This window comes from Zalophus californianus, chromosome 10 (assembly GCF_009762305.2).
Source record: "Zalophus californianus isolate mZalCal1 chromosome 10, mZalCal1.pri.v2, whole genome shotgun sequence".
Classification (NCBI taxonomy): domain Eukaryota; kingdom Metazoa; phylum Chordata; class Mammalia; order Carnivora; family Otariidae; genus Zalophus; species Zalophus californianus.
In genome coordinates, this window is record NC_045604.1 from 7,426,396 (window position 1) to 7,451,172 (window position 24,777).

The window sequence follows — 24,777 nt, forward strand, 5'->3', positions numbered from 1 at the left end:
TGTACAGCCTCCATGGGTGTGCCTGAGTGTGATTTGAGAGAAATCACTGTTTATCATCTTGTATGCTTTAAGGACCCTTAAGCTATCTGGCTGTAAAAGAGAAAGAAACAGAATCCAAATTGGCCTGTGGTTCTGAATTGGAACACTGGAGAATGTTCCAGGTCTCTCCTGGGCTTCTAGAGGTCCTTGGTGCTGAGAAAAACCATCTTGGCTCAGAGGATGTTGGTGTGGTTGTAGGCAGAGTCAGGGACAAAAGCCTGATGGGGGAGTGCCAGGCCAGAATGGGCTGGATAGGGGGCATGAGCTGTGCTCCAGGGTCCGGGATGGAGGAGTTCAGACTGTGGTGAGATTTTCCATGGTGAGAGGGGCTGGAGTGCTTTCTGCAGGCATGGGGGAAGACGACACAGAACAGCCTCAGAGGTGACATCCAGGGCCTGCCTCTGCATGTGGAGACTCTGAGCCTAATGAGGTCAAGTTACATGCCCACTAACACTCAGGAGGGACAGGCCGTGATGTACGTTTCTCTGTTCCCATTCTGCTCTTCTTCCTGCCACACTAAAGCAATGCTGCTTCCTTCTCTTACACTGAGTATATACTGAGCTAGGTAGGCAATTCTACTCAGAATGGTTGAACATCATAGAAGTATAAAGCTCTTTCTTAATCTTAATGTTTAAAAGAGGGGATGTCTTGGGGCACCTGGGTGGCTCCGAGCAACCGACTTTTGGTTTTGGCTCAGGTCATGATGTCAGGGTCATGAGACTGAGCCCCATGTCTGGCTCCACACTCAGTTGGGAGTCTGCTTGAGGTCCTCTCTCCTTCTCCCTCTGCCTGTCCTGCCCCCTCAAATAAATAAATAAGTCTTAAAATAAAAAGGAAGGGATGTCTTTAAAAACTCTAACACATTGTATCCAGCAACTAATAACTGCTATTTATCTATTACTTTTATGTGCATAGACCTCTTCTAATGAATCATTCTGATAAATATTCTTCTGTTTACTGAGCCAGGAAAATATTATTGCATTACTTTTAGATATGATCAAATGACAATTTGCAGTGTGCAAATTATCTGTGTATTGAACTATGCATGGCCATTTCTCTTTTCAAAATCTTAGTTCCAGTTTTTGCCACTGTGTTTCTCTACCAGTTCCTGCTGTGAAGAGGCTGAGGTGAATGTTCAGACAGAGAAAATTGAGATTGCTACTTGCCTGGGCAACTGTGTCATGTGGGTCCATCTGCTACGCGTCAACCTGAACTGGTAAATTTTTCGGTCAAAATGCAAGACTTGGAGAATTTTTAAAGTAATAACAGCTGCAGGTTTTTTTTTTTTTTAATGTTTCCTCACTTTTAACAATACCATGAAAAAAATATACGGTTTAGAATCTGGAACTGACCACTGGGGTGCATGGGTTTCAAGAGTAGCTGGCTGGGGCTGCACTGCACGGCCCCTTCTCATTCCTCCCCTAGTGGGAGCCGCGCTACGACAAACAGCACAGATGGGGCACCGGAATCAGGAGCTAAGTTAGCGTCTGGATCAGGTTCTGACAGAACATGGCCGACTAGAGCGGCTACGCCCGCCGGCCGGCCCCGGCCTGGGTCTCCTGTGGTACTTCTGTCTGTCCCCTCCCCACACTGGCTACAAGGGGGCAGGAGAAGGTGGGTTAGCTTATTCCAGGACAGGAAAATCATCATCCGTTAACCCTGGGCCACACACCCAAGCTCCCGCTCCATCCCCTGGGGCAGGGTTATAAGGGCCAGAGTGAAATTCGAATTTCAAAAAAAAAACAATCACTTTTTTTTAGTGTTAAGTATGTTCCAAACGTGGCACAGGGCCTACTTATACTAAAAAATTATCCCCTGTATGCCTGACATTCTAATTTATCTCAGCATTCTAGTTTTGTTCTGTTGCTAAATCTGGCAACTCTACCCTCGGGGGCCCTCAGAAGTGGGGGAGGGGGTCCTGCTGGCAGAAAAGGCCTGAAGGAAGAGGAAGTGGTGTGTGTGTGTGTGTGTGTGTGTGTGTGTGTGTGTGTGTATTGGGGGGGGAGTAATCCAGTCAAAAAAGCTTTTTATCCCTCCATAGGAATGATATATTATTTTTAAAAAAAAATCATTTTCCAGAAATTTTCTACACCGGCTGCCTTCAATTGTTAGTAGCTATGGGGTGGGAGGAGGGACAGACATGCACGGACACCCACCCCGTACATGCTGGGCTCCCTGTGGGACTCGGCTCTGTTCGTGAAGAACGCCATGTCCCTGCCCCAGCTGAACGAGAAGGAGGCGGCTGAGAAGGGCTCTGGCAAGCTGCCCAACAGCTGCAGTTTTAAAATGCTCTGGGTACACACACATGTATGTATGTGAGATGTTTTCAGCGAAGGGGACCGAGGATGGGAGAATTTTAATTAGGGACCCGTCCGAAGTCACACGTGGAGGAAGGCCTGGGATCGGGATGTCTGTGTCCATTCACCTGACTGCTTATGATGTGCCAGGAGCCCAGGTCCTTTCCTCTCTGCTGCCCAGCTCAGAGAACGGTGGCCACACTCACCCACCTACCCATCAACACCTACCTCTTTAGGAGCCTCTGTTTGGATGAATTCTTCATAAATTTTCTTTGCCTTCTCAACCATCTTGGCAGGGGACTTGATCTTCTTGTAGTCCTCACAGGCAAGCCAGAACTCAAGGTTTTCTTCACTGAATTCAGACTTCAGGAAACTTTTGAAGCTGGCAAGTCCATCTAGCGAGGGGAAAGTTTGGTTGGATGGATAAAAACATACGTCCTGCATACATACATACATGTATTAAGAATTTATCTAAAATATATCATACACTTATTATGCATTTGCTTGCTTGTTTACAAAACTGTATCTTGTTGTATAGCCTCCGCTCGTTTATTATGTATTTCTGTCACTTACATAAGAACCTTACAAGTGTTAGCTTATTTACTCTCATTATAGACCTATGAGACAGGTGCTATTAATGTCCTATTTTACAAAGGAGATAAGAGAAGTCAAGTACTATGCCCTTAGTTAACCAGCTGGTAAAAGTGGCAGGGCTGGAATTCAAATCCAGGCAGTATGTATTTGGGGATGGAAGTGTTACCTGTATACAGCATCAAAGAATACTATGAACGTGAATACCATCTGGATACTTATCAGTTACCAAAAAGAGAAAAATACACTTGAAACTTGGTTTGGCAGTGTAATACTGATGTTGATTATCACATGCAAATGACTCACAACCCTTTTCTTTTTTTTCTCCTACAGATGATTTTCGAGCAGATATTATGTTCCAGGCACTATGATAGTATGGTAAGTAAAGTCATCATGGTTCCTGCCCTAATGGAGCTTATGGATTCCAGGGAAGGTAGAAAGAAGACGAAGAAACACAAAAAACATTGACACAACAAAAGAAAAACCATATGAAAGATAGTCACAGTGTAACAGAAGGGTCTTAAGCTCATTTCAAGTTTAAGGAAGGCCCCGTGAGAAAGGGACATTCAGTTTGAGATGTGAGGATGGGTGGGAGAGGACCCAATGAAGTTACCAGGCGGCCGAGGAGTTTACTCTGCCCATCAATCATAGGTCAGTTTTTAAAACATACTAAGTTTAACACAATCACAACGATTGTGATTGTGTTTTCAGTGTGCTGTGGCTCATGTAGACTTCAGCTTACTTTAAAATATGTTTACATACATGTAATATATATTATACATAAGTCTATACAGAAATATGTGTATTAGGGGTTCTTGGGTCTGATCCCTGCGTTTCTTTGTCTTTCTTAATCTCCACAGTGAGAGATGAGTAGAAGGGCAAGGTAAAGATCTAGGAAGGCACTGGACAGGAATAAAGGAAAAATCACTCTGTATGTTCAATGTTCTCCTTGTTTTTAAAACTAGGTATATATGTTTTTTAAGCCCAAAGTCCAACAAATGCCTATCTGTTGAGAGAGCCCATGTCCACTTACTATCTAAGGAAAGTAGATTTCTGAAGGGAGGGGAGAAGAATTCCAGTTTTGCAGACTGTTACAACCACTGGTCCGCTCTCCATGTCACTTTGCCTCCCGGGGCAGAACCAGGATGACTGTCACCAGTAAGTACATCAGGGTCCAGGGTCGCTCTAACTTGATCCCCATCAGGAAGCACTTGTTTGCCATTCATTCTCTTTGGGGAATACATACATGAACTGAATTCATTTCCTTTGACCTCATTTCAGTCAACTGGCCTTTCCCTCAACTATTTCTCTGTACTGCTTTTAAAAGACTCTCAGCTTCCATTCATTCATCCTCACCGGACGCATGGATTTCATATGGTGCACATACAGCATCTAGGGTTGTCTTTTTTTTTTTTTTTTTCGGTTTACCTTCAATACATTTTTATTGTCTGCTTGCCCCTCACAGTCCCCTGCAACCACATTCAATTCTAAAGAAACAGAATGGGTAGGTGATAATTAACTTGGGTTAGATCACCAGCAATTTCTGGCTGCCAACAAAACACTTTGCATTTTAATCCCCTCTTTTTGTACTTCACCTAAAAAAATTTTTTTTTATTGATTAACATCTAAAAATACATCTGGGGGCAATGGTAGGCATGATAAACAATTTGCTCTAGAAACCTAGCTAGCAGAATTACTATAAAACTGTTTGATAACATGTGCCTGGATAAAATCAGGTGTGTTTTCCCTCTCTCCCTGCCCATATATATATATATATATATTTTTTTTTTTTTAACTAAGGATTTTACTATATTTCTAGCACCATTTGTTACAATTTAGTGACACGGGAGTCAATATATATGCTAAAAGAAGGCCTAGATCTCTGTCATGGTCAAAGTTTTCAGTGTCTTAAACAAAAGGAGTCAGATTGTCTCTGTGGCAATGGAAAGATGCCCAGGCACTTTTTGCTGCCTGAAAATAACAGCAGGAATGAAGGCTTATGAGAATCCACACAAAACCATGGAGGAAACTATAACTTCACAGAATAAGTCTGTGGCCAATTTACTCTCATCTGGCCCACGTCCCCACAACCCATCAGTCACTCTGAATCACCCATTCCACATCTAAAGGTACAGATAAAATCCCAGTCCTCCCAAGCATTGTTATTTATGACCTGAGGACACATGCCAGGACTCCAGAACAATGTTAACATTTACCAGGCATCTGGGGTGGGTGGGGGCGGGGGGGGGGGAGCTTGGAAAATAACTTTACAGTGAAGTAAGTCCATTTCCTGGGTACTGGCTTTATCACTCTCGTTGAATTCCACAATATTATTTCAAGATTTTTTATCAGTGCACACATTTTGAACGGAGACTCATATAATGGCTTTATACTCTATTGGTCTAGGAGATGCTTAAAGCTATTCTCTCTCTCAACTGGCTTTTGAGAATTCGCTGGATGGCCCCTTAGTAGGACTCACAAGTCACTCTCCAGATACCTTCTCCTCCTTAGCCTCTGAGTTTCTATTGGTCCATTCCCCAATACTCGCTGTTCAATTCCCATAACCCCTGAGGAAGTGCTCTTGGGTCACAGCCAAATCGACTCCAGGAGGAAGGTCTTTATTCTGCAAAGAACACACACATCTTCTCTGGCCCACACCACTGCCATCCCACTCCACTCCCCAGTTGAGCCCCCAGCACACATCCCTATAAATCCCCTCATTCTTCCCTGCTGAACCTGGGCAGAGCCTCGGCAGAGCCTCAGGATACTTGTCAACACATCTCTCCAGGTGTATACTACCGAGGCAGCAGAGGAAGCCCACCTGACCTCTGGTCTTGTGGCAGTAGTCTGGGTTGTGGCCCAAATTATAGTCCCAGAGCTGGCTCTAATGAATGGTGTCACTTTTGACATCCAAGCAAAATAGCGTAGCAGTCCTACCAAAGAACAAAATGAAGCCAGCTATATTTTCCTATGAAAATAAAAAAAGTGTTAGACAAAGCCAGGTCAGTTTGGTATAATAAAAATATTGAAAACGGGATTAGAATAAATCCCTTCTCCTAGAGGAAAGATAGTAAAATTTAATGAATGGACATAACTTACTGGTTCAGAGCATGGGCTCTGGAGTCAAGGCTGCCTGGGGTGGATCTTGGCACAACACATAACTACAGTAACTCGGGCAAGTTTCTCACCCTTTCTGAACCTCTGTTGCTTCATTCGTTGAATGGATATAATCATGGAACCCACCTGATAAGGTTGTTGTAAGGATTCAGTAATTCATGTAAAGCTCTTGTATGGTATTGAACATGATAGCTCACTCAGTAAGTACTGGCTTTCATCGTTACTCTTCATGCCTAATTTAAAATTAATCTTTATCACCATCTAAAACCCAACTCAAATGTTGCCTCATATGGGAGGTATACTACCCTCCACTTGCTCTTGAAGATTTTTATTATCATGAGGGAAGAGCTCACTTTGTTCTTTTGTTACAACTCTTGCTTACATGCTGGTCTTCTCCAAGAGGCTGTGAATTCTTTGAGTTCAAGGTTTGAGTTTCATTTACTTTTGCCTCTCTTTCATATCCCACCTCCTAGTCTAAATCTGTCCTAATGTTTTTTTTTTTTAAGAGAGAAAGAGAGTGAGTATGAGTGGGTAGAGGGGGGCAATGGGAGGGGGAGAGGGAGAGAGAGAGACAGAATTTCAAACAGGCTCCACGCTCAGCGTGGAGCCCAATGTGGGGCTCATGACCCTGAGATCATGACCTGAACTGAAATCAAGAGTCGGACGTTTAACCAACTGAGCCACCCAGGTACCCCTGTGCTTAACATTTAATAGATCCGTGATGAACTAAATAAGGCCCATTAAGGGAAGCATTTGCTTCCAAGTCACAGAACCAAAGAACACAAACTTAGAAGAAAAATAAATTTTCTGCTACCACTCTAATGTTTTGTTTCCTAAGCAAGTTACCTAACCTCTGTTTGCTTTTCTGAAAAATGGAAATTGTTATTGTACCCACGTCCTAAAATTATTATACTCATTAAATAAACCAATACATGCAAAGTGCTTTGGACAGTGCCTGGTACATGGTGAATAATACACAGAAACTCTTGTTTATATTATTATCATTATTGCTTTAAAGAAATTTGTGGCTGCCAGGAAGATGAGGAACAAAGATGAGCCAGAAAAGAGAAGGGAGAATATTGGAAACCAAAGAGTGAGAAGCAGAAGGCGAATGCAAAGATAGGAAAAAAAGAGAGAGAGAGAAGGCTAGATCCAGGCTCTTCCATCCTCCATGGAAGAGTTCAAATCTCAAGGGTATCTCAGGAAATATTCTGACCTTTTGGAGCTCCTGGGAAAAAAAGAATTCACATAAAATCTTTGCTGCTATTAGATTGTGTTTCATTCCTCTTCTGCCCTTAAAGACAGTCACGTGGAGAAATTTAATGTCACTGTCTTATTTAAGCTCACATGTGCGATCAGTTTTTATATTTAATGAACAACAAACTGGTTATTTGTCCCATGGACCTAATGAAAACAGATGGCCTCACCTACAGAATTGAACACAAAATGTAAGAAATTGACGTACTTTCAAAACAGAGTCAAATACACTGGAGGATTAAAAATGATTTTTTAAATGAGGAAAGATAAGAGAAATCTTGTTAGCTGGAAAAGAAAAGATTGAGTAGCCCCTTAATTGTCCTATTTTTAAGAGGTTAGGTACCAATTGATTTCATTTCCACTCAAGAAAAATGTGGATTTAAGGAATATTTGGGAAATCTATCAATTGTGAGTCAATATCCTACAAATATTCCTTATAAATTAACTAAGTTGCCACTCCTCAAGGTTAAGTGACTTCGTTTATCCAATCAAACATGAAGAAGAGATTGTGGTGTTTCAAATGCATAGACTTCTCAAATGTATCTTTCTTTGTTACCTATTTTGCATCAATCATAGCTAATGTTAGAGATTTCTGATTATAGACCATTAGTTTTAGCAGAGTCAAATAAAAACATCTCATGAGAACCAAGTTGCTGAAGTTTGGCTTAAATTTATTCATGAGGCACAATAGCTGGTGTTTGGGAGAATAAGTCAAACGTTGTTTCTGAAGGTTGATGGTGCCGGGGTAGAATTATGTGGGCGTGACAATCATTCCATTAGTCCCTCTCTAGGGATAGCTAGACAGAGAGAAGCAGAGAGCAAAGACAACGTGGTAAGAGAGAGACACAGAACAAGAGAGGGAGTCATAGAGAGAAGCAGAGGCAGAGAGGGAAGTGGGAAAATAAAGAGGAAGAGAGAGACAGAGAGATAGTAAGAGCAGAGGACTAGACTTGGAGAGAAAGAGGCTATCTTATTCACTAATGGCATCCCCTCTCTTAGGGTGTGGCTCTCTTTTGTTTCCGTGAGATTTCTCTATTCATACCAGAACCCCTCTTTTTCACTTGAGCTAGTTTGAATATAGAGATACCCTTTCAAAGGAAGAATTTTGACCTGAATGATTATCAAATTCTTTTCCACTTATCACTCGGGGAAATCAATTGCCCAAGTCTTAAAAATGTTAATTACTTAGTAGGAAAATTATGTAGAACTTAAGATTATATGGACACTCTCTCAGTCTCTAAAATAAATAAATAAATCTTTAATGAAAAGATTTTATGGACACACACATATACACAGATACATACTATATAACACACATATCTATGCATATGTAATTTTTAAATATATATGATTAAGTGAAATGTGAATATTACATACAGATATTTACACAAACACACACGTGAATATATATTTTCCACACTGAGAAGTAGAAAACATTACTGTGAGAGTCTCAGGCCTTAAGGTCATGGTAATCATTTATTTGCAACCTGAAAGACTTCAGTCCCTCAACAAATGCTAAGGTGTTAACACTAACTGCCTCTGACTTAACTTCTACCCCTATCTTTCTTATACCAATAGCTCCCTGTCTTCTACAAGCCTGAAACATATAAACATGTGGCCCAAAGGATTAGTGTGACTGAAAAGGATTGTATATGGGCACACAAATATATATCCTTCTCCTTAGCGGTTTTGCAAACATGAAAATAATTCTGCTAATTCTCAGGATTTCTTGACCATAGCAAGATATACCTATACCCAGGAGACTTAGGATTCATAATGTATCAATATACCATCTGTCAGGTTGCAATTGGCCCCAAAACCATTGTGTAAGACAAGAAATAAGTCAATTGATAAACATATATTTTTTTCTCTTGGTTGAGCTCATGGGATTTCTGGGTCCAGCAAATGAATGAATGAATTCATTCATTCACACATTAAGTCAACAAACATTTACTGAACACCTTGCATGTGTCAGGGCAGGGTATTTTGTTTAGCACAAACAATAAAAAGAGAATCAAAAGTAGATAAGATTAAGAAAGTTATGAAGTCGAGGTTTGGCTGTTCTGCCTCCAAATATAAAATAATGATTCTAAACAGAAGCTTCCCTACCAAAAACAAGACAAATAAAAAAACTTTCATATGCAATTCAACATATGTTCTTTGTTATCTACTCTGGGCCTACTGATCATGATTCTCCTGTGATAAATATTTTTTAAATCCTTATTTTTGCAAAGTATCTAACAAAGTTTCATATGCCATTCTTGGGGTGAAGATGGAAAAATGTGGGTTGAGTATCTTAAATTGAATCATATTCTTAAAATGAACTATTCGACAAATTTATTCTCCCTATATTGTGTACTTCTTATTGGGATATTATTCAGATCAAAAGATTGAGTCACTGAGTTTATAATCTATCATAGGAGGAAGACACCTATGAAAAAGTACATGGTAGCAAGTATTAAGCAGGAGAAAAGTTGTGCAGACAAAGGCTCTGGAAGCTCAGAGGGAGATCATTCTGGATGGCCAAGGAAGACTAGGCATTTAGTATTTAGATTCACTTTTATAGGAGAGGAAGAATTTCAACAGATAGAGATATGAATACAAAGTATTCCAACCAAAGGGATTGCATGCAGAAATTCCCAAGGGAGGGGAGAATGCTTCAGTGTGACTGCAGACCAACCATCTAGTTATTGTGGAGCATCTTAAACATTGGAAACTTGAACTTGAAACTGTAGGCCTTGGGAATCGGTAAGGATTTGCATTAGGGGACAGGTAAGTAGTGCTCAGGTGTATTGGTATTAGCTTGGAAATGGGTTCTTTCTGGCACTTTTGTTGTGTCTTGAATAAAGATATAAAGTCAAGCACCAGAAGAGGAAACCAAGGCTGGGGGAGAGAACAACCCATGTCGGGCCACAAAAACAGTTAATAGCAGCTTGGACTGGGACATACTACCCCACTGTGCTTCCTAATCCAGTGATCTGCACATGGCTCTAGCCAATCCTTGTCAAGCCATTAGGAGGCTAAGCTGGAAAAGGCAATATCTCTCTTTTACTGATGAAAACATTAAGAAGCACCCAGGTCAAGCCACATGAGTAAGTAGGACAGATGGGAAAACAATGTGCAATCCTGAGTCCTCAGGACAGTTTATTTTCACATTCTCTTCCAGTGTAGTAGACCTTCCTCTTTTTGTGAGCTGGATAACCACCCCCCCCTTGGCATTCTTCCCTTGTTGAGATCACTTTGAAAAACTGAAGAAATGTCAAAATTGGAGAAGAAGGACACAGGTAATACAAAGGTGATTTTTTGCCTCTCTCCCTCCCCTGACCTTTTACAAAAGACAATTCCAACTTACAGTTGTTCTGCAGGAGCTTGTCCAAGGAGTCACGCCACTGCAGGGCCTCATCCAGGGTGGGTCTAAATCAAGAATTCAGGAAAAAAAAAAAAAGGCAACAGCCATGAGAAGGGGATTAACCACATTCACTGACAATGTCTTGGACCTGCTTTTCTTAGAAATGATATACCCAATGACCCATCCTCAGGACAAGGGAGTTTGACTTATTTTCTTTCTGACAATCAGGTTTGGTGTGCTGGATTTGCTTTCACACACCAATATTGTTTATTTTCTTTTTTTTAAGATTTATTTATTTATTTGAGAGAGAGAGCAAGAGAGCAAGAGCACGAGTGGAGGGGAAAGTCAGAGGGAGAGGGAGAAACAGGCTCCCTGTGGGGCTCGATCCCAGGACACTGGGATTGTGAACTGAGCCAAAGGCAGACACCTAACCAAACTGAACCACGCAGTCGCCTCAATATTGTGTATTTTCATCTCCTTTTGAACAATCTGTTTGTGTCTCTCTCTTTTTAGAAGTAAAGTCTATTTGTCATGAAGCTGTGTCTTGACATTCTTGTATATCTCATGACAGTATCTCCAATTGTGATCTTTTTTCCCAAATGTAACTAAGTGAAATCCAGTTGCCCCATTATAGGGATTGAACTCATGTTCTCTGTCTCACCAGTGCTCCCCTTTAGCTGCCCAATTTAATCAGCAAAGGGCATTTGATTCCACATCCTATTGCCATCATTAAGGCTGGTGGAAGATGGAATGTGAGATGCTGCCTCATGGTGGAAATGTGATCATGGTACATCTACATTTTTAAAAATCTGGGTGCATTTTTCCTGCCCAGTTAGGATAGGATACTGATTTTTAAAAGGTTTTCTCTTTCTGAGAAGAAAAGTGGTTATACATCATGAATGAGAATGTTGTACATAAATGCTCTAGATGCTGACTCAAAAGGAGAAGGTAATAGCCAACACATAATTACCCTTAGGTTGTCTTTGTTTTAACATTTATATATACATAAACCCTGCTGTTATCTCGTTATAACCACCAATTCTTCTCTCACAGCAGGATTGTGTCAAGGCAGGCTGCTGTTGTCTGGGAAAAATGGCTGATTGTGCTCTCCTGGGGCTCCCCTGCTCTAACTCTTGCATTGTGATATGAGTTCTTCCTTGTCAAATCAAAAGAGACTAACAAGGCATGTATTAGAATATTAAGGCCAATGAAGGTGTTTTTCCTAAATTGGAACTTCCTTAGCTCTTCACTTTTTTTTTTTTATCTTCTCTTCAGACAGTCCAGGAACGTTCCTGCTTCTGTGTGTGTGTGTGTGTGTGTTTAAATAATATATTGGGGCTTTAAGCATTCAGGTTAGCAGCTGGGGTTGGTAAGACAATTGCTGATTTCACTTTTCACTGTGCTGTCTTTTATTTTATGTAAGGAGTCCAAAATGGCAGTCGATTTTTTTTTGGCTTAAGTGCTATGAATATTGCCTTCACTTCCATGTTCTTCATTGCAGAATATGTACAGATTTGGAGTCTTAATTATTTGGCTTTTCATAAAGCTTTATGTTTTTACTATTTGAAGACTAAACATGGTGAAAAAAATCTCACATAGTTTCTGTTTTCTTGGCTGGAAACACAGGTGTCATTGATCAAGTGCTCCACACCAATTCCTCGGAAATTTATTTTTAATAAGTGAACAACCTTCACTCCCCCCATTTTCTTCTGGTTAGTATAAAGGAGCACAGGAATGAGAAATGACATGAGGAAGGGATTGCAAGTATGTCCTTATATTTTTCTGCCTCATTTTATGTCTAACCAGAAAAGGACTTGTTTTCTAGAGGTCGTAACTCCTTTTGGCTCTTCTTTATTACCTCATACTGAGAACTCTTCCTATGTATATATTATTTCATATCTACATTTTTAGCATTCAGGGCTTACACATCTTAATTTCTTCACTACAGCAGGTTCAGTGTTCTGCATATAATAGACACGCACCAAGGCTCTATCGATTGTTGACAGAAACAGTAAGACATTAAATAATTGGACAAAAGAAACAGAGCAAGGGGAAGGCCTGGCTCACTCACCAAATCTCTTTCTGATTTTATAAATATTCTCATAAAATGAAATCACCTTCTTTCCCCCTCTTTTCTTCTGGTTGGTATAGAGGAGCACAGGAAGAAGAAATGACATAAGCAGTTGCACCCAACTTAAGCATTCTACCAGACCCGATTTGTCCCAAATGGTCTTGTTAGAACCAGACTAATGATCAATAGCAGCAGTACATCACAGCCAAGATTAAATTCCTGAAAAGGACATGTGCAGAGTCCGCCTGGGGGTTAAATTAGTCCAAATTGATTCAAGGACACAGTTGAGCAGGACGCATGCCCCACAGCACAAAGCCCAGTGTTCCGATTACCAGCCTAGGAGGTAGCAGAGGTTCATCCTGTCCTGATTCTCAGAATTTGCCAGCCCTCATTAAGTCTGACTTCTTTGGAAACAAGATAGATGCAGATCTAAATGGCCAATAAGTGCCCTGGTTTGCAAGGTCATCGCTGACCACAGAGAGTGGGCACGGACTCTCTGTGTGGGTGTGGGGAGAAGGGGAGGAAGCCAGTTCACGTGAAAGACAAAATAAACATTTATAGAGATGATTAACTGTGTGTTTTATAATGCCCGGTGTAAATGCCAGCTGGTCCAGGAAGTGACCATCTTGACTGGACGTGTTCTCTCTCTTTACTATACTCTTACCAATGTACTTGTCGAATCTCTTACATGGCAACAATGAGCTCACTGCCTAAAGGTAGAGTTTGTCGGTCATGGAGAATTTCTCTCCTTCCACCTGTCCGATGGCGCACCCCCTGCAGCACTAATCTGTACTGCAATAAGCATGCGTCAAATGCAAACACTCATGATGATTCCGTGTGCCCATAGTTAGTCTGGTTGATGAAAACCATAAATGACCTGAAACTTCCATTTCGAATATGTTAGCCCCATGAACCATTACTCCAACTGTTGGCAACTCTGACACTTCCTAAACTGTAACCATGAGAAAGTATTTTAACCTCTCGAAACACCAGTGGTTTCCTTTCCTTGTTTTGTTTTGTTTTGTTTTTGTTTTTAAATCTACACAGTCCCTGGCACACGTTTAAACACTTCTGGTAATGTTTTCACATGCTTTTCTTCTTGACAAGGAAAATGAAATCCCAGTTATTTATTGGTACTTATGTGCCCGCTCTGCTCTCCCTTCCTTTCCCACAGGGCAATATGGTCATGACTCCGCTCAAGTCCATTCATGGACATTTGTTAAGCCCTTACCCCATGGCCAACAGTGACCTGGGCGCCGAGGATGGGGATGCAGATAAAAAAACCTGCCACTTTTCATTGTCTCTGTGTGGGCCAAACATTGTACATACAACTGTAATCCCGGCAGTCAGGCTCGCTCAGCTGTTCACCCGGTGAGAGTACGGGTGTGGGAACGCTTGGTAACTGTTCTCCCTGTGTATGGCTGGGTTCTGCTTATGTGTGGAGGTCATTCTAGAGTTAAAAAGTTAAAACACCACCAACAAAATGTGGTTAAAAATTAGTGGCATAGGCAGGGGGCAAAGGAACCTCTAGGATATAAAATAGACTATAAGAACTAAACTATATAAACTAAACTATCTATATCAGCTCCTAAGCATTTCTCAACTGATTCTATGACAAGCCATGGTAACAGTTTTTGCAAACTAAATTTATGTGGTGTGCTGATTTGTTTATTACTCATTATGAGGACCTAGAGCACAGCCTTGGGGAATGCTCACACATGGAGAGGGTAGGCAAAAGTGGGAATCCTGAGAGAGAGAGGAGAAGGCAGGGTTAGAAGTGAAGGAAGATAGTTTTCAGGAGGCCAACCGTTGAGCCGACAAACTCTGGCAATGGGTCAAAGTGAGGCTTTAGAGAGGGTCGTATGGGTAGTAAGGTCTAAACCGGATAAGCAAGAGTGAAGAGAAGATCCTGGAAGCAGCAGCTTTTGTGAAAGAAGATTCAAAAACAAGCAAACATCACTGAGAGTCACTCAGAATAGAGTTGAGCAGATGTTGAGGAAGCGGGGCCCATCTCCAAACTGACTCTTGCCAGTAACACCTGGACCACTTCCTGGAGCAATCCTTCTGCTCCGGACTGAGATAGAGATAATGTAATACCTGTCAGCTGAGCAGCCAACCGTGCATTAGACAGTTAGAAGTCTGCCTGCATCAATCAGAATTCTTCCAAAGCATGTTATGTAACCTTGTGGGTTTTGCCTTTATAAGCCTGCACTTCACGCTGGCTATTGGGAACCCATTTTTTATTTTGGTCGACTCTGTGTCTCCTAGATTGCCATCTCTAAGACCCCAAATAGATGCTTTGGTTGTTTTACAGTCTCTTCTTGATTGACACGTTCTATGTCTAGAACTCCCTGATGAAAGCAAGAGAAAGGGAGAGGAGTAGGAGGGCGGAGCCGAGAGAGTTTTTTTCAGAGTGGAACATGGGCTCAGAGGGAGAAGAGCAATTAAGAATACTAAGATGGTAACAGATCCTGGCTATGGGTGGTAGGGATATAGGCAACTCTTTTCTGTTTTTTTTTTTTTTTTTTTTTTTTTGACTTCTGTTTTTCTAATGAGAAAAATAAAACCATTTAAAAAATAGAAAATGCTTTTTTTGAGAGGGGGACTGGAGGGGTGGAGGGAGAGGGAGGGAGAGAATCTTAGGCAGGTTCCATGCCCAGCAACAGAGCCTGACACAGAGCCTGACATGGGGCTTGATCTCCTGACCCTGAGATCATGACCTGAGCCGAAAATAAGAGTCGGAATCATAACTGACTGAGCCACCCAGGTGCCTCACAAAATGCTTTTTAAAAAAGGAATTGCTTTTTTTTTAAGGGATGAGAGGGTTAAAAATACCTTCAGTCTGGAGAAGGTTTATTTTCTTCTCTGAGAGAAGAACATGGGTACAAAAATACAGAGAAATTTTAAGTGGGGAGAAGAGAGATTGATTGAGCTCATACAGAACACAGTCTTTTCCTGTTAGTTAAAAGACGTGGACATTTGCTAAACCCGAGGAGATGGAACGGGTTTAGGGGCTTGGAAGAGGGTGGGAAAGGCTTGTAGTGGTCACTGACAAATGCAGTAGAGAAACACGTTCTCTACGGATATGAAGGATTTTTTTTTTCCAAAACAATTCAAACTAACTCTTGGAAGAAGAAAGGAGATAGAAGGCAAGAGAAGAAAATCATCCAATAAATATCAACCTCAGCTTTCCTTCCAAACTGCTTCTGTCCGAATCCCTTTAAGCCAAATCGCTCAAGTGTCTGTGTGGAACATTAAAGCAGAGAATCAAAGGAGGAAATGTAGTACCCTATTTTTTAAAGTGAATTCCTACAGATCCATAACCACCACATTGTTTACTTCAAAATAGATTTTTTTGATCTGTTACTGCTATGAAATGTGGTTCTTATTCCCCACCAGTGCCTGTTGCCTGCCTCTCCCCACTGAATTAGCTTCTTTTTTCTAAATGCACCAAACTCAATTATGCCCCACTTCCAGTTGGGGAATCACTTTGAAGTAATAAGAGGAGAATTGAACTATCCACTTAGGTTGATGGAAAAAGATTTAAAAAGAAGAATCCGTCTTTTTATCTCCCAACCAATCCAGCTATATTAAGCTGAAGGTCATTTGGACCAAGAGAAGATTGGCCAGTTTATACAGATGTCAAATTTAAAAAAGAAACGGAGGTTAAAAGGGATTCCTGTGTTTTTACCGCCCTTCTGTCATCTCCTCGAAGCTTTCAGATAGCAGAATGAAGGAATTCCAGTACATTTGGCTTTTCTTCTTCCCACTCTCCTTTCTTGATTTTCATGCCCAAGAAAATGCTTGAAGGGGAAGATGGAGGGTGTCTGGGGGGGTGGGCAAGGACTGGCCACGTAGCTGGGGCAACAGTGAGAAGCTGTGTGGGAGCTGTGGGGAGTGTTACCAAGTCACAGCAGAGTCTGTGCAAACGGGGAGGTGCACTCCCTGCTGGAACAGCTTGACTCTGTAGAATTACAGTTTTGCTCCATGCCTAAATTGATGGAAATACGTGTGCGAAGGTAGGGGAGAAGGGAGAGAGAACTACGGAAGTCCAGTCAGGAATACTAATTTATGGATTGGGGTTAAAAATGCTTCATATACATTAAATAGAGTTGGTCGGGCAAGAATTCATTCCTCTGTCAAGGAACAGTCTTCTGTTCCTCTATTGGACCCTGAAGGAATCACATTTTGGAGAAGAAGCTAAATTAGGCTTAAATTGTCTGCCTTGGTCTTAGCATCTTCCTGAGGGAAATGTTTCCATTTCTATCCTCCTGCTGAGGAAGCAGCCTTGGCTCCTTCCTTAGCAGGTGAGCATCCAGTGATCTTAAGTAACCGGGTCAGGAGCAGTTTCCTGACACCTAGGCAGCAGGTGAATAGGTATTTTTTGTCATACTTTGTGTGGTAAATAATTGAGGAGGAGGCTGGTGCCATTTTATGAGGTATGGTCTGTCTCTCAGATGAGGTCCCAAGGCAGGGCCTTCTCTTTATTTTTTAAGTAACCTGACGGTATCCCATATTATGTTCCAGACATAGGAGAGTAAAAAATGCTCATTTACAAACCAAGTCTCTGAGGGATCTTATGATCTTCAATGAGTAATCGAGAGTGGAGAGCTCTCCAGATGAGGGATGGTACCATACACTTCAGAAATAGCCATCCTCTGGAAGAAAAAGAGTGGAATCCATACTCATGACTCACTTCTGGGTCTTGGCTGGTTTCTCCGGCTTCTCATTGTATGGAATGACAAGGTCGACTGCTGAGTCTGGCTTCTGGAGGAGAATTCCCAACTTGATCTTAATCTCCTTGGCCCTGAAAGAAAAGATGTAAGGCAGGATGGGAACACCATATGAGCATACGGATCTGAAACACAGACTTCTTTCTGTGTTAAAGAAACAAAAATGAACAAAACTCTATTTTTACTGTTGGGGCAGGAAGCATACTAATGTAGAAATGGGGACACATGAGTTCTAATAATGAACATTTATCAAGCTCTTCTTATGTCCCTGGTTAATATGCATTATCTCATTTCATCTTAATTACTGTTTTGCATGTATTCTTTCACTTTATATATGACAGATACTGTAGTACTATTCCCACTTTACAGATGAAGACCCTGAAAGTCAGAGTGTTTAAATAACTTACTTAAGACAACCCAGCAAGTCTGTGGTGGAGATGGGACTGGAGCCCACACCGTCTGACTCCAGTGTTCACAGGTGAGCTACTCACTGTGTTGCCTACCTGTCTTCTGTGAGCTTTGGTCCCAGATCTGCCATTAATTAGATGTAGACTATTCGAAAAAAAGTCATCATGTTTTACCACTAGGCCTCAGTTCCCTCATCTATAAAGTGACAGAGTTAATCTAGATGTTTTCTTCAGCTATCTCTAGCTATAAAATTAAAGTATTCTGCCTGAAGATGTATTCCCTATAATGGAATAGATGGATTTGATTTTTTTTCCCAACTGCTTACCTATTGTTCCATAATGGCTACCGGGGTATCCTATGCAGTAAGCCTTCAGGAGATGAGTATTCATTGCCAACGGACCAATGATAGCAGCATTATGTCACTGCTTTCTACCCTCAACATTTAGTGAGTAGAATTCTGCATCTTCCTCTACCAAAGGATGCAACTGTTTTCATACCTCATTTCAAAACTAACCATCTAAGTTATCCATTATTTCATGGTGAGTCTGAACTCAAAAGAACACCAGGCAAATCTTAAGCATTAATCCATAAGGCAAGCCATTGTATATGGAGAGACCCAAAAAGCTGTTTTTCACTATGTCCTCAGTACTTTACAGAAGCTCTTCAGATAGGATGTATCATATTGCACCATGGTGGTTGATTCACGTCTGTTTTCCAAGCTGGGTGTGAGAGCCCTGTGAGGGGGGGCATCGAGTCCTAAATACCTTTACCTCCTGTGGCAGCACAAGGCATGGTGGCACTGTCAACACTCAGAAGCATTCCCCAGAGTCAACTAAAAATATCTTGAATTTGTTCCTCACAAATCTCCTAACATTTATCTCCCAGTCCATGCCAATCTGAACCAAAATCTTCAAGAGTTATGGTGGGATTCATCTTGTGGCTAGATAGGGCTTTGCTGCTATAAATAGACTTTCTCCATCCATTCACATGGAGACAGTGATGAGACAATTTAAGTAAATCAAACGTGTGAGATTAACAATCATGGATATCAGAGAGGAAAAGTTAAGGAAATGGACTGTATTGCTTACCCAAAAAACCTATAAATATTGAGTTGTATCATAGTTTCTTTTAGTATCATAAATATAATTTTCAAACTATGATTTAGATTGCCACTTCTACAGTGTTTTTTCCTTTCCATTTCTTTCTGTGCCCATTCTTTCCCTAGGACCCTCTCTCTGGTTGAAGCCAGGTTGGATCCCACACCCCAACAGATCAAGCTCACCCAAGCACGGCACTTTGCTTGAAACTGGGCAAGTTCCGCGGGGGAGCTTATATAACACATGAGAATAAGAATAAGTGTCATTTTGATTCCCAGCTCTGCAGGTTGCTTAAATTAACTAATGTTTTGGATTTTTTGCCTAGAAAACAGGACTGATAAAATAGTACATCCTCTTTTTTCGTGATGATTAAATATGCTAATGCATGTGAATCACTTAGCAGAGCATTTGGCATATAATACTGCTTCTTCAAAGTTAGTTCTAAGTGCATAATCATTTTTCCAACTGAGCTCAACCCATGTTCCCTAGCTTCAAGTACCAAATTAAAACATCCAAAAAGATTCCCACAGGTTACTAAGAATTACTACACCCACCACCTGCCATATTCTAGCTCTGGCGACAAGAATCACCAATTTCATATTTATCTGGAATAGAAGGAAAACATTACAAGAGTAAGGAAAGGGGGAGTGGGGGGAATGCATGCAATATTTGTGGCTACCCTCTGCTGGCTAGTGTCCAGTAGGATGACCAGAAACACCAGGTCCATCTTTGCAGTCAGGTCATAATAGCCCACCCAGCTCTTGAGGACCTTCATACATAACACTCTCCTCCTGGCCCTAGGTGCCCCTCACTTCTGGCCCTTAAGGTTAGTGCGGCATGCAGCAACTGTTTTCAGCCTCAACCTTGACTCAGTAGTTCACTCACCAATGTTTAGATAAGGATTATCTATGGAATGTGTCTCAGATGCTTGGTTTTTTGTTTGGTTGGTTCTTTAGGTTTTTGGTGTTTTGTGTTTTTTTTGTTTTCCTTTCAACTTCTGTTTCTTTCTTTTTTTTTTTCTCCTTATATCTTTAGCTCCATTTGAGCTATTTGCTTTTGTAAAAGGCAGAGAGATATTTGTATATGATTGCCTTGTGAAAGAATAGGGTGGACATGAAGGGGTAATTAGAACGAAGGAGCGGAGTGTTTTTAAATTTCATTTATCCGTGACTCCTTGATCGTGCTTACTGTGTCAGCAGTAGGCAGTAAACAGAAAAACACAACGTTTGGTCCTTGCCTTCAAGGTACTGATAGCCCACTGGGGCCTCAAACTTGTAAGCTATCACAAGCAGCTGTTCAAGGGGAGGATGTCTGGAGAGCGCAGAGCTCCGGCCCACCTAGGCAAGTCAGGGGGGCTTCTCACAGGAGGTACACCAGGGGCCGGGTGGACAAGAAAAGGACAGACCTTCCAGGCAAAAAAAGGGGAATGTGCCTATTGTTCGAAAGGATGCGGAAGTGGCTCTGTATTGCTTGAGTGTAAAGTGTGATCAGGGAGAGCAGAAAGCCATGTTCCATGACACAGGCTCACTCTGCCTATCCTTCCTGGTGAACAGAAGGATGACAGAGGAGTCTCCATACAGCACTCAGCCTAGAGCAATTTTGGTAGGAAGACAAAAAAAAAGGGGGGGGGTAAAATGACTGAAAGGTGACTTCAAAGACGGTGTCTGTGTAAACAGGTGGCATCTTTTCTTACAAACTCAGTCAGTATGTTTCAAGTTTTTCTTTTGTTAACTCTTTCAGGATGTATTTTCCCATGAAAACACTGTCTATCAATGGTGGTTAAATTGTTAAGACATCCCACAAAAGCTTTGAAAACCAGAATGAATCAGAACCCACTAAGGTTTCATCAGTATCACTGCTTAAGTAAGTTTTTCATGGGATGACCTAGAAATCAATGGCCATTTATAACATTGCCTATAGAAAATTATATTCCATTTCCTCAGGGTAGACAAACATACCAGTATATCAGATTACTCTTTTCCTCATACTTGCCCTGGGGATTATAAAGAAGAAAGGAAATTCAGGGCTTTGTTAAAACTTCCTCTAATGGCTTCAACTCCTGGCTTTGTATATGTTCAAATATCAGACATTAAAGAGAGTCTATAAGGCAGAAGTCCATTTGGTTTAATTAGGAGTTTACAGGAATACAGAGAATGAATAATATGATCGCATCTCTTCTTCTAAAACACTAAAAGTTTACAGGATGAAGAGTTGTCAGATGCTAGGGTTGAAACCACTTGAAACCTTTTATTCTTTTTGCAAGGATAAACAGGGTTATGACATTTGTTTTTCTCCTCAGGAGTTCCTGGAACAAGTGGGAAACATCCCCCCCTTGCCTTTTCCTCCCCACCCCTCCCCACACACACACGGGAACAAAATAAATCGAGTGGAAAAATCAAACAAAATGAAAACTCAAACCTATCATTTTATTTTCCCCCTTAAAAATCAACTTGTATGTATGTGACATGAATTTACTGTCAAAAACAACCCCGTCCAGAGAAGAAAACTTTCTGACACGTTGATGATTTCAACTCCGTCTCGGGCTCTGTTTGACCATACACGAGGCATTTTTCCTGGCTACATTACATTAAGGCTGGTGAACAAGAAACAATTTGTATCTCCTCCCATCCCATCCCCATCTTGGCATCCTTTGGTTTTATAAAGAAAACCTTGTTTTGAAATAAAATCAATTGAAATGCCTGGGTGAAGTTTTAATTAAAGGCTCAGAGGAAGATAATTCCTTCTGTAGATGACTCACATTAGTGATTTCAAACTGGAAAGGGTTTGAGTAATTCTGGGGTTTGCGGTTTTAAATCTGTGCCTTCTGTGGGTACACTGGCCAGGAAATCAAATTTCAAAAGGCCCTGGGCCACCTGGGTCCTTCCTTCTAATGAGTGAACCTGAATCCAAGTTATTACCTTAACGTGCACAAGTATGGGAAACAGTACAAGCAATCAATCAAAACAGAAATGTAGCTGAATTTTTAAAAAATACAATTCTATTCAAGTAGAATATAGGATAGCCGGCTACATATAAAGTCCTGTGCTAGGTGCTTCAAGGATTACAGAGATTTTTCCTTGCCTTGGAGACATTTGGAACAGCAGAATGTAGGACACGTACATGCAAACTATATGCTAGGTATTTTTCTAGTCATTGACCACAGTGGATGGGATATAACAATTGAAGAATATAGGCCCTAACCTCAAGGAGCTCACGTGTGTGCCGATGTGATAACAGGCAGGCAGTGCAATGGGAGACACAGCTCCAACAGCTGCCTCTATGATATTCACAGAGTCTTCTGTATTTTTCTTTCATGGTCCTTATCAACCTGCACATTTTTCTCTGTATATTTATTTGGGTCTTGTCTCTCTCTCTCTCTCATTAGAGTGGCAGGTCTCCAACAATATCTGTTTTGTTCACAATTCCAGTCTCAGCACATAGCTCAGGGCCTGGCACTTAACTAGGTGCTCAAAAAAGATCTGCTATGTAAATCGACGAATCAAAAAAACGAGTGAGTGAATTGAATTTCTAGCTAAACGTAAAACTACATTTTGGGTTAAGTGAAATACTGGGGTGTGGCACAGAAGAAGTCATTGAGAACTGGGCTGTTTTTAATTTGGTTCACTGGGTGGGAGAGGTAAAAATCCACTGAATGACTACATGGACTCTAAAGAAACTGAATTTAATTGCGATCCATTAAAGAGGTGGAGAGGCAAGTAAGGCTCAAACTGAGCATGCTCATTCAGTCCCTCAGGTCAGACCAGGCAATACTCTGATGGGAAGGGGCGGGGAGGGCAATGACAACCACTAACAGTCTGATCAGAAGCTACTGTGAGACCGTAATTTATCAGGACTTAAAAGAAACAGAAGTAGCCGGGAGGCGTAGACCAGTCCTGTGGTTGGAAGACTGTCGGTCATCACAGGCAGGTTTCATTCTAGACTCCAGACATATCTTGGGAAGAGTCAAGACGAGACAAGATGGAGGACCTTCCGGAAGTATAGAACCGGGATTTTATATTTCCAAAAGAGGTGTCGCAACCAGCGGCGTCTCAAGGACAATCCAGTTTAAAGTCAATTCAGCTTTAATCTGTGTCGCAGATGCCCCCTGCTGGTCATGGGAAAGTGTGCGCGTCAGCGGAGAATTAACCTAGAGAGTAGACCTGTGTGTTCCGGGCTGCTGCCTTCTGAAGAAATACCACAAGACAAAAAAGGACATGCCCCTTCTTGGCTCCTAAAAGTGTAATAAATACCCAGAAAAGATAAACAACAGTTTCTAAAACACTTGTTAGCAACCAGTCTCCATGGCTGGAGAGTACTGCATCCACCAGAGTCCCCTGATCTGAGACACAAAGGAAAAAATTAGCTCCTCTGAGTTCGTGTGGTCGAGGTGTGAATCCTGTAGACAGAAGCCAAGCCGAGGCTAACAGAGAAAAGGGAGCCCAGAGGGTGTGTGTTCACCGGGCAGGACCCATCTGGAAAGATTCATTTGGTGGAAGACTGGAAAAACCTTCTTGTTGGTGGCTCTTTTAAAGCTAGAGATGAATGGAGTTTGTTACTCATTGAGGGCTCATGAGAGGCAGGGGTTAGTGAGTGACCTTGAAAACCTTTAGCAGAATATAAAGAAGTATCAGTGGACAATCAGGTCAGCTCAGGAACTAAAATTCTCAACTCTCCAGGATCCTCGGAACATGGCCTCATAAATCAAGATCAGTTCTCAAGTGTAGGGAGAAAGCTGTGCTGGGTCATGATGGTAGAGAGAGAATGTTATCAGTTTGGCATCTACCTTTTTCCTGAATTAACCTACTTCAATATGAACTATAGACAATTCACTCATCACTTATGTTCAAGCTCCTACCTTGACTACCCCAGATTAACTTGTTATCTTCAGGTCCTTCAAGGCAACCCACAGTAAAAACTATGGAGTTGACCAGGGCACTCATTTAAATAAACTGACTTTATTTCCTAGGATCTTAGTACAGACAGAAAAGACTGGCCTCAGTAGAGTTTTCCTTTTGCTCACTTATTTATTCAATAAATTATTGAATGCTTGTCATGTGCCATACTCTATTATAGGTTTTGAAATCCCCAGTGGAACAAAAAACCAAGATCCTCTCATGGAGTTTATATTTTAGTTGAATAAGACAAACACAAAACAAGGAACCAAAACAATGAAATGAAAAATGTCAGCTCGTTGTAATCACTACAGTGTGACCTTATGTATATAGGAATTAGCTTCAGCCACATGCCCTAATAAGGAATTCACATTGCACTGGTGGTCAGCAAGCCTTTTAGAAAGATCATGCTCCAGAGGTGATTGCTGTAGCTGTCTCAGCTGTCCTTACTGATTGGGATCAACATCAGATGCTTTGCCAGTTAGCAGAATATGTAAGAAATGAGTTTTTACATGTAGGTTTGTTCATTAGATAAAGGGCTCTCTCCAGTCACAATAACGATATTCAAGTCATGTGGACTGGTGGCTTGTTGTGGAAACCCCCATCTGTTTCATAGAAAGGTTATACAAAGGTAATTATCTCTGCATCCTTAGAGATGGAACCTGTAGCTTGATCGCTAAAATAGTCCTACATTCAAGCCTTGATTCTGAGATTCCTTGTTGCCTGATACGACCTACAAGGGTATCAGAATCCTACCTCAGGATATTATTGTCTGACTGAATCTTTCCTACAAGTTGTGGTCAGAGCACAAAGAATGAGGACTTTGCTGAGATTGGAGGACAAGTTGTATAAATATTTTGCACCAGCTTTTGATACTTATTTGCCTAAATAAGTACAGGCCATTTGGGTTTCACTATATGTACGGT

At 41.3% G+C, this 24,777-nt stretch overlaps 1 protein-coding gene across 3 annotated transcripts in view; it reads right to left on the bottom strand.

The window, feature by feature from the left end:
• RGS5 (regulator of G protein signaling 5) overlaps positions 1–24,777 on the bottom strand; it is a 48,785-nt gene that overhangs the window by 6,113 nt on the left and 17,895 nt on the right. For all 3 annotated transcript variants that reach the window (XM_027612427.1, XM_027612426.1, XM_027612425.2), the window contains exons 2-4: positions 17,418–17,528; positions 10,654–10,715; positions 2,565–2,731 (exon numbers count right to left, since the gene is read on the bottom strand). In XM_027612427.1, the coding sequence (XP_027468228.1) occupies positions 2,565–2,731; positions 10,654–10,715; positions 17,418–17,528 (340 nt within the window). The remainder of the gene's footprint in view (positions 1–2,564; positions 2,732–10,653; positions 10,716–17,417; positions 17,529–24,777) is intronic.